A 10,088-nucleotide genomic window follows, 5' to 3' on the forward strand; every position below is an offset into this window, starting at 1 on the left:
AAATAAATAAGCACAGAACTTGTCTATTTATTGGTGCTGGAGATGGGAGCAGTGACCTTAGGCACACAAGACAAGGGCTCCCTCCACAGTGACTCCACCCCAGCTGTCCCACAGGCCTTCTCTAATGGACTGTGCACTTGCAAACATTGCTTTGGGGGATTATTTGTCTGGTGTGTATCTTTCTTACTAGACCTTAAAGCTGTTGAATTCAGAGGCCTGAAGGCTTATTGAGTACCCAGTAAAAAGGATGAATGGCTGATGGGTTTAGTCTGCACTGTGGAGCTCAGATGTGGCACATGATCCTATATGTAGCAGGGTATCTGCTTCCCAAAGAGTCTCACTGTTTAACTCATTGCAGAGGATGCGTCCGAAGGCCCCGTCGCCTCCCGACAGTGTCAGTTCGGCCCTCAGAAGTCTGACGCCTTGAGACCTCTGTCCATGTCACAGCTGAAGCAGTGGAAACATTTTTCTGGAGACCATTTAAATCTTCCAGATCCATTTCTCGAAAGAATACGGGAAAATGTGTCGTTCTTTTTCCAGAATATAACCAACCAAGCTCCTGCCGTCTAATGAAGGACTGCTTCCTAACATGCCTTTGCTCCCCTTAAAAATTAATACAGGAGTTAAATGTAATTTTGAAAATGAACAAAATTATTTAAATGGTAGTGAACTTTGTTTCACAATATGCTTATTTAAATACAGTAAAAGCTGAGTTGTTTGCTTTCTTGTGTGTATCCTTAAGTGTTGAAATGAACCGTTAACCATGTGCCGTGCTGCATCAGCTCACGCTCCGCGAGCGTCCATGTGCCAGCAGCTTGACTTGCATTTCCCTGATCACTAAGGCTGCTGTGCACTTTCCTGAGTGTTTATTGGTTGTTTCTTCTTTTGAGAGCTATGTAGTTTATTAGCCTGTTTACTGATGGGATGGTTTAGGGGTTTTTTTTGCTGTTTAATTATTGTGGTTCTTATGTGTCCTGGATATGACTCTCCTGATGGAGTTGCAGAGATCTCATCCTGCAGGCTGTCTCTTCACTCTGGTGATGGCTTCCTGGGCTGTGCTCAGGGCTTCATCCTTGCGTTGCTTTTAAAGCTGGGAGATTAAGGAAGGGGCAGCAGGGCATGAGTGGGCGTGGGCGGCTGAGCTGGTGAAAGCAAGCACAGGTAGCTGCTGCTTCCTGTCATCTTGTGGGCACTCACATTGTTTCCTGTTGAGAAAGGCCCGGCCTGTGCCTGTGTCTTGCAGGGTCTGTGTTTTCCTCTATCAGTTTACACAGTTCCAGCCGTGATTTTGAATAGTTTTGTGCCGAGTGAGAAAGATGGAGACTGTAAGTGCAGCAAGTCTGAAGGGAAAGGCTTCCCTACACAAGTTCTGCTCCAGCTGCCCGCAGATTCCCCAGCAAAGGCCTTGCAGCTCTGCCCCTGGGAGAAGGCTCCTCCGTGAAATCTCTGAGGAAAGCGGTCCAGCTCTCTGACAGGCAGCCGGGACCCAAGGAATACAGCAAAGTCACAGCACACGACAAACTTCACACTTATTGGGAGTGAAAAACCCAATTTTTTGAGGAGGGAGGCAGCCTATGTTTGGGAACTAAGCAGAAGACAGTTTATATAGGATTTCTTGGGGGCGGGGCAGGGGCCTTTCAAGTGCAAAGCTTGTGCTTTTACTATGTGGGGTGGGGGCAGGGTCTGGCAGTTTGTCTTCTGTGGGTGGAACCTGGTGGCTGGAGGACCTCAGGAAGGGGCCTGCCACCCATGTGCCTTGAGGGGTTTCTGTCTGCTTCACTTGTTTTGTGCCAGGACTGTGATTTTATTGTTGTGACTGTGGTTGTTATATTGTGGTAAGGATTGCCTGTGTTATTTGAGGCCTTTTGTGCTTCTAGATACATTTTAGGATTCTTTTTCCTAGTTCTGTGAAACACACTATTGGGATTTTAATGACATTGCATTCAGTCTGCAGATTGCTTTTGGTAATTCTACCATCCCATAGTGGTGTCTTTCCATCTCAATTGTTTTTCAGTGACTTAAAGTTCCATTCTAGAAATTAGTGCTGGGTAGTTTTGTTGTTGTTGTTTTAAGCTCTTATGAATGGGACAGTCCCCCTGTAAGTGTTCCTGCTCCGATGGAAGGGTGTCCTGTGGCTTGGAACCACTGGGCTCCTCAGCGGAGGTGTTGCAGCTCCTAGGGGAGGGGATCCCCAGCTGAACAGAGGACCGAGGAGCCTCAGCCTGTTCCACGTCTTCTCTTCACTGCTTCTTGGCTTCTGATGAGAAGGTGACACCAGGTAATAAATCTCAGAAAAGAGATTTATTGGGAGGGTCCAGGGTGTGGGGGATGAATCCAGGGCTGGCTGCCTCTGCTTCCCAGAGGGAACAGAGACAAATCGAACAAAGAACAGAGCTTTTCAGGGTAGAGACTTCTGGAGTGAGGAGTGGTGGGTTTCCATGCTCAGGAATTGGTGACTTTTTTCACCCCCTTTTCTCTTCATCTGACCCGTGGGTTAAGATGGGAAGACCTCCCAGGCTGCAAGGTGCTTTGGTCGCTGCACCATCGCTTCTGGGGAAAGGGGGAACAGCCACTTCAGAAGAAGGCTAGAGAGGAGGTTCTGCCAGCATGAGCAGCTCCTGAGGAGAGGAAAGGAGGTGGCTGCTGCTTTGACAGGTGCTACAGCTTTGACAGGGATAGCCATTTGACAGCTCCTATAGGTGGTACCTTATGGTGGCTGCAGGCTGGAGTGGGAAAGAGGTACTGTGGCTTTGACAGCTCCTGCGCTGACCACTCAGGGACTACACTCCCCTTGATTTCATTTATTTTCTTTCTTTCTTTCTTTCTTTCTTTCTTTCTTTCTTTCTTTCTTTCTTTCTTTCTTTCTTTCTTTCTTTCTTTCTGTCTCTTTCTCTCTCTCTCTCTCCCTCCCTCCCTCCCTCCCTCCCTCCCTCCCTCCCTCCCTCCCTCCCAAGATTTATTTGTCTTATGTATGTGAGTCCACTGTAGCTGTACAGATGGTTGTGAGCCTTCATGTGGTTGTTGGGAATTGAATTTTAGGACCTCTGCTTGCTATGGTAAACCCTTGCTCTCTCAGTCCCTGCTTGCTCTGGCCCAAAGATTTATTTATTATTATACGTAAGTACACTGTAGCTGTCTTTAGATGCACCAGAAGAGGGCGTCAGATCTCATTATGGGTGGTTGTGAACCACCATGTTTTTGCTGGATCTTCGGAATAGCAGTCACTGCTCTTACCCGCTGAGCCATCTCGCCAGCCCAAGAGTTTTCTTTTTAAAATAAGTTGTTTTGGAGCTAAGAGGATGGTTCAGTACATAATGCTTACTAATATTTTTAAGCTATAATTCTGTCCATCTCTGCCCAATCTAAACTCTTACCCTAAGGATACAGTCTTACGTATCCAAGAAGAGGCTGAGTTTCATGTTTCATGGGTAAAAGCCTACATGATACATGAAACTCAAGAAAAATGAAGACTGAAGTGTGGACACTATGCCCCTCCTTAGAAGTGGGAACAAAACACCCTTGGAAGGAGTTACAGAGACAAAGTTTGGAGCTGAGATGAAAGGATGGACCATGTAGAGACTGCCATATCCAGGGATCCACCCCATAATCAGCATCCAAACGCTGACACCATTGCATACACTAGCAAGATTTTATCGAAAGGACCCAGATGTAGCTGTCTCTTGTGAGACTATGCCGGGGCCTAGCAAACACAGAAGTGGATGCTCACAGTCAGCTAATGGATGGATCACAGGGCTCCCAATGGAGGAGCTAGAGAAAGTACCCAAGGAGCTAAAGGGATCTGCAACCCTATAGGTGGAACAACATTATGAACTAACCAGTACCCCGGAGCTCTTGACTCTAGCTGCATATGTATCAAAAGATGGCCTAGTCGGCCATCACTGGAAAGAGAGGCCCATTGGACAGGCAAACTTTATATGCCCCAGTACAGGGGAACGCCAGGGCCAAAAAGGGGGAGTGGGCGGGTAGGGGAGTGGAAGTGGGTGGGTATGGGGGACTTTTGGTATAGCATTGGAAATGTAAATGAGCTAAATACCTAATAAAAAATGGAAAAAAAAAAAAAGCCTACATGATGTGGAGCCCAGGGCCTGTGGAGCGCGGAGATGCTAAGCTCTCCGGGGCTCAAAAGACGTGGGACTTTAATAGGCCAAGGACTGTGGGGTTAGACTCACTTCTAGATAATCTTTGTTAACCCCTGAGTTACATCTATAAGACATTCTCTTTTTCTGTTCTCCAAGTCTTTGGCTCTGCTGTGTGGCAATAACACATTTTTCTCTTAACTGACAACTTGCTTTGCTCTTCTTCCCACTAGGCTGAGCATCTTGAAGACAGAGACTTCATTTTGTTCATGCCTGGTTCTATCTCAGGACCGTCTGTGAGCCAAGCCACATAACAGCTGCCTTGAACTTGTACTTCCTCTCTTCTTTAATGATCTGTTGGGTTCTTTGCTCACAGATTTCATTTTAAAGCACTAGACTGATATCTGAGCACAGAGCCATGTCCTAACTGCGAGAAGTTTCAGATGTCAAGGCACTTGCTACACAAGTCTGGGACCCACTTGTAGGTGGTAGGAAAGGACTGATTCCCCACGCATGCCCACACACAGCTGGGGGATTTCCTTGAGTCACAGGAGAGACTTTGGACTTTTAAACAGTGTTGAGACTGAAAGACATGGGGACTTATGACTCTGGATTACATGCATTTTATATTATGATGTGGCATGTACCTCGCTATTTAAGGCTGCAGTCTACCATGTCTGGATAGCTCCTCCGAGCTTGGCTCAAAATGGGGGACTCCTTTTTCTTAGCAAGTCTTCCTTTTCTCTGCCTGATCTGGGGAGCCTCACCCCCAGTCTTCTACCTGAGGAATGTCACATAGTCCTTAGCTTCCTTTTTCTTGATAAGAACCTGCCCAGCAAGTACCTGGGACTCCTGGAATGCCTCTCCATACAAATAAGGCATTCACTGTACTTTACACTCCAGCCACTGATCCACACTCACCCTGAGAACTCCTTCCCACTCTTTAAGGTACGCATATAGCCCTTGGTCACCCCAAGTAAAGTGCATGCAAGCTGTTTCACTGAAGGCTGTCTAAGAGAGCTGTTTCATTGAGTATTGTCTAAAAGAGCTGTAAAACTAAAATCCTCAGGGAGACCCCCACCCTCACCCAGCACTCATTCCCAGCTGGACCTGGATCCTGCCTACTCCACATGTTCTAGACTCCATCCTTCCAGCTCAGTGTGCAGCGGTGCCTGGACACCCACCCTGAGGACAGAATGGTGGAGGTGGATCCACGGCTGATCCCCAACACATACCACAGCCATGACCCTGTGGGGACCATGGGGTAGAATGTGGTGGTATGACTGAAATGTTCCCCGTAGACCCAGGCATTTGAACACTTGGTCCCCAGTTGGTGGCACTGGGGGTATGGGGAGCCAGAGGGTTCAATGAAAGCACTAAGGGATCTTTAGTTCTGTGTTTTTGTCCAGGGATAACTTGGCAAGGCCAGTCTAGGGCTGCAGCCAGTTCCTTGAAGGAGATGTCTTACAGTTTCTAGTGCTGTGAAGAGACTCCATGACCACAGCACAGCAGCTCTTACGGGGAGAACATTTAATTGCGGCTGGCTTATAGTTTCAGAGGTGTTTGTCCATTATTGTCATGGCGGGAAGCATGACAGCATGCAGGTAAACATGGAGTTAGAGAAGGAGCTGAGAGTTCAACATCTGGATCCCAAAGCAGCAGGTAGTGACAGCCACACTGGCCAGGCTAGAGCTTCTGAGACCTCAGAGCCCACCCCTTAGTGACCCTAGTGACCTCCAACAAAGCCACACTTACTCCAACAAGGCTACAAACCTAGTAGTGCCATTCTCTTTGGCCTTTGGGGACCATATTTATTCAAACCACCTTAAGTATCAAGTGTGGTTTCTGGGGGTCTGACTCTTTCCCCTGGTTTGTGTTTGTCAGTCCTTAAGCAGCTGTGTCTTCTTTACAAACAAACAGCAATGGGCTGGAGAGATGGCTCATCGGCTATAAGAGCAGTGGCTGCTTTTCCAGAGGTCCTGAGTTCAATTCCCAGCAACCACATAGTGGCTCACAACCATATGTAATGGGATCTGATGCCCTCTTCTGATGTGTCTGAAGACAGCAATGGTGTATTCACATATATAAAATAAATAAATCTTTAAAAAATATATGGCTCACGCCTTTAATCCCAGCACTTGGGAGGCAGAGGCAGGCGGATTTCTGAGTTCGAGGCCAGCCTGGTCTACAGAGTGAGTTCCAGGACAGCCAGGGCTACACAGAGAAACCCTGTCTCGAAAATAACACCCCCCCAATATATACACACACATATATACATAAACATAAACATAAACATATACATACACATACACACACACACACACACACACACACACACACACACACATATATACTAAGGCCAAAATGAAACAAAACCAACAGCAAAAACCAAACAGCTAAACAAGGCCACCTAAACAATGCAGGTTTCTTTTTGCTTCCATGATTGCTATCAATATGTCATGCAATTGGTAACCATAGTGCTGAGGTTTGAATGAGATTGGCCTCCATAGTTTCTTATGTCTGCATGCTTGGTTTCCAGTTGATGAGCTGCCAGGAGGTGTGGCTTTAGTGATGTGTCATAAAAGGTGGGCTTTGAGGTTTCAAAAGCCCATATCAGGCCCCACAATCTCTGTCTCTGTCTACCCCTATCCCCCATCTGTGGTTCAGGACATTTTCTATCATCTTGCCTGCTGAGTGCTGCTGTGCAGCCTGCCGTGATGCTAATGGACTAACCTTCTGAAGCCATTAGCAAGCTCCCCAAATTAAATGCTTTTATAAGAGTTGCCCTGACTGTGATGTCTCTTCACAGCAACAGAACATTGAGCAAACTAGAAGCTGCTGCATTAAGGTTTAGGCTACTGTCAGTGGCAAGCATCCCTCTCCATCCACCCAATGTTCTGGATTTCTGTAAGAAAGACACACACACACACACAGCCTTATATTTAATATGCCTTAAACAGCACAATGGCTGGGCACTTCCAAACCTATCTGTGGTTAACACACTCTCCCCTCTAATCCCGAATTATTACTTACTAAAACCTATATTCCATCCCAGCCACCAGGGACCCAGGCCTGCAGCCCTCCTGTGCCACAATCCCCAACTCTTACATGTTGGCAGTCTCTGTCTCTGTCCCCCCACTTCTCAGGCCAGGACCTGTTCCTTCCTGGCAATGGTGATTCTCACTTCATTTGAGTCCCTTGCCTGGGAACCTCAAAGTCTTGCTTCTTCCTGCCCAGCCTCTTCATTTACCAATTACCGCCAACTGTGGGCAGGGATCTGCAGCATCTTACATGCAGATGTGCGAATTCCTGTGTAATTTGGGGAACCCATAATGCGCTAGCATTAAATCAAATCCACAACAAGAAGTAATTATAATTCAGGATTAATTTCTAATTACACACATATGTTTTTTATACAACTTCTACACTGGTGACCTTGGTTTTAAATGACAATGTAAGTATACTTAATCATTTCTCATTAGTACTGAATCATTAAGTTTAAAACAGAATGTCTCTGATGCCCCGTAGTTGAAGTTTTGGACCCAGGTCATCTTCTGTATCCTCTCTGGAAGGAGCACATAGAGTCCATTTGTGTTCCATGCCACAGTCCCATTGCCCAAGCAACGTTGTCTTGTGTTGGCCACTTTGGAATCCTAGGGCTTGCAGAAATCACACATAACCAGCAGATGGTACTGTTTCTCCAGTTTGATCCCAGATGGCTTGTGCCCTAGAGGGATTTACTGATTTAATTCTGGCGTTCAAGGAAGGATTCAACATGATTTGGTGTACCATAGAATTTTTTTTTTTTTTTTTTTTTTGTCTAGGACCAGTTTCCTGTGGCTCTCTTCCACAGCTAGTCTATTCTTTCCCTTGAGCTGTTTCAAATTTCCATCCGTGAGACTCCCTCTTTGTTGCCCACAAAATCAATACCAATTTAGGACCCAGCTTTTATCATTAAAAAGATACTGAGGGGAAAAGCCTTTTGATTCAGACCATGCTTTATTGGAGTTAGTTACACAACTCGAAACCCTGGAGTGTTAGGTGTAATTTGATCATTATATATTTGGGGGTCATAATTTTTCTTTTTAAGTCTGGTGCCCCTGATGCAAGCTCTCCATGTACCTACTGCCTCTCTCTGCACTAATTACAGAAGAGACTCCCAAGCCTAGTAACACAAGAATATGTCTCAGGTCGAAGCCCAAGTCAGAAGTGCAGATTCCATGAGTCTTTGGGATCTCACACTTGTAGTTTGTGTGGACAGGCTCCCCAAATCACTAGTGGATTCCAGTCAATGGTAAATGAATGGTTCAATTTTTGTTTTTTGAGACAGGGTTTCTCTGTATAGCCCTGGCTGTCCTGGAACTCACTCTGTAGACCAGGCTGGCCTCGAACTCAGAAATCTGCCTGCCTCTGCCTCTCGAGTGCTGGGATTAAAGGCGTGCGTAAATGAATGGCAACTCTACACCCTTAGGGCCCAGTCAAATGACGTGCCAACCTTCATTTAATTCTCATCAATTGCTGTTAGCTTATCTGGGAGTGAGATTAACCATTCCTCCCCAGGGTAGATGCTCAGAAAGGCTCGGTGAGGGCTAGAGTTGAGCTGTCTTCAGTAGGACGGCACAGTGTCACTGAGCATCAAGGGGTGGAGAATCACTCAGTCACAGTGAGAGCGACTGAGGACGGAGTGAGGCACAAGCAAACTGACAAAGTAACCTATACTTTGCAGGGTTCAGCAAAGGTTGCATTTTTGTTTGTCTTTGTTATTGTATTTGTTTTCAACTTTTGGACCTCAATGATTTATGTCACTGTGACTCGTCTGTCATGAGAGCAGTTAGGGCTTGTATCAGCACTTTGGGAGTATTAATGCAGTCACTGTCACTTTAACCTTTATTCTTTGACTCCTCTTACATTTTAAAATTCGATCATGGGCAAGGAAGACACTGACAGCTGCAGCACAAGGGGCTGGTTGCCCTAATATTTATTCACTCGGCCGTCTGGAAGGTAGAAACTTGGAGGAAACCATTCTGGGAAGCCTTGTGTTTATCACACAGCCTTGTTATATCTCAGATTGTGGTACACAGCCATAGTAATGGACAGGATTCTTGACTAGTGGAGAAGAATATAGGGCCTAGAAATAAGCCCAAGAACTTTCCCAGCTCAGTCTTTACCATGCCCCACGCGGGATTAGCATCTCGAATGTAGAAAGAGCTGCAAAAATTAAATCCCCAGATCGACCCATCTACCAGTAAGTAAGTAGGCTATTGAATTAAAATACAGTTCTTAAAAGAACTACCAATGGCCAACAAATACTCAGGAAGGTGTTCAACATCTTCCACACCAGAGAAATGCACCTTAAAGCTGCCATGACATTCCATTTCACCCTAGTCAGGATGGCTGCAGTCAGGAGAACAAATGGCAGCTGGCTGTGGTGGCACATTCTTTTAATCCCAGCGCTTGGAAAACAGAGGCAGGCATAGTTCTGTGAGTTCAATGCTATCCTGGTCTACATAGTTCCAGGACAGCCAAGCTTATGTGGAGAAATCCTGTCTAAAACAGAAAAGAAACAACGAATGCTGGTGAGTACAGGAGAGAGGAGACCTCACTCAGCGATTGATGGTGGGAGGGTGAGCTAGTGCAGCTACTGTGGACATCCGTGTGGGGACTTCAAAAGGATGAAAATAGTGTTATGGTGATCAGTTAGATCACTCTTGATAGACACCTGAAGGACTCTAAGTTGGCATGCTCAGAAGGACACGTGTTTATTGTTGCAATATTCACAGTAGCCAAAAGATGGAATCAAGTTCAGTTCATGAATGGCAGAGAAGAAGTATATATACATCATACTAACATTTTTCAATAAAGAATAATGAAATCAGGGTGGAGAGATGGCCCAGTCTTAAGAGCAGGTATTGCTCTTGTAGAAGACCTGAGTTCAGGTCCCAACATCATCAGGTGACTCACAGTCGCCTGCGACTTTGGCTCTAGGGGATC

The 10,088-nt window shown here is 46.0% G+C and overlaps 1 protein-coding gene across 1 annotated transcript in view; it reads left to right on the plus strand.

The window, feature by feature from the left end:
* Rad54b (RAD54 homolog B (S. cerevisiae)) overlaps positions 1-724 on the plus strand; it is a 56,889-nt gene extending 56,165 nt beyond the window's left edge. The window contains exon 15 of the mRNA NM_001039556.3: positions 359-724. Within this exon, the coding sequence (NP_001034645.1) occupies positions 359-570 (212 nt within the window). The 3' untranslated portion in view covers positions 571-724. The remainder of the gene's footprint in view (positions 1-358) is intronic.
* Positions 725-10,088: the final 9,364 nt, after the last annotated feature.

The sequence above is a fragment of the Mus musculus genome, chromosome 4, assembly GCF_000001635.26.
Source record: "Mus musculus strain C57BL/6J chromosome 4, GRCm38.p6 C57BL/6J".
NCBI classification, from domain to species: Eukaryota; Metazoa; Chordata; class Mammalia; order Rodentia; family Muridae; genus Mus; species Mus musculus.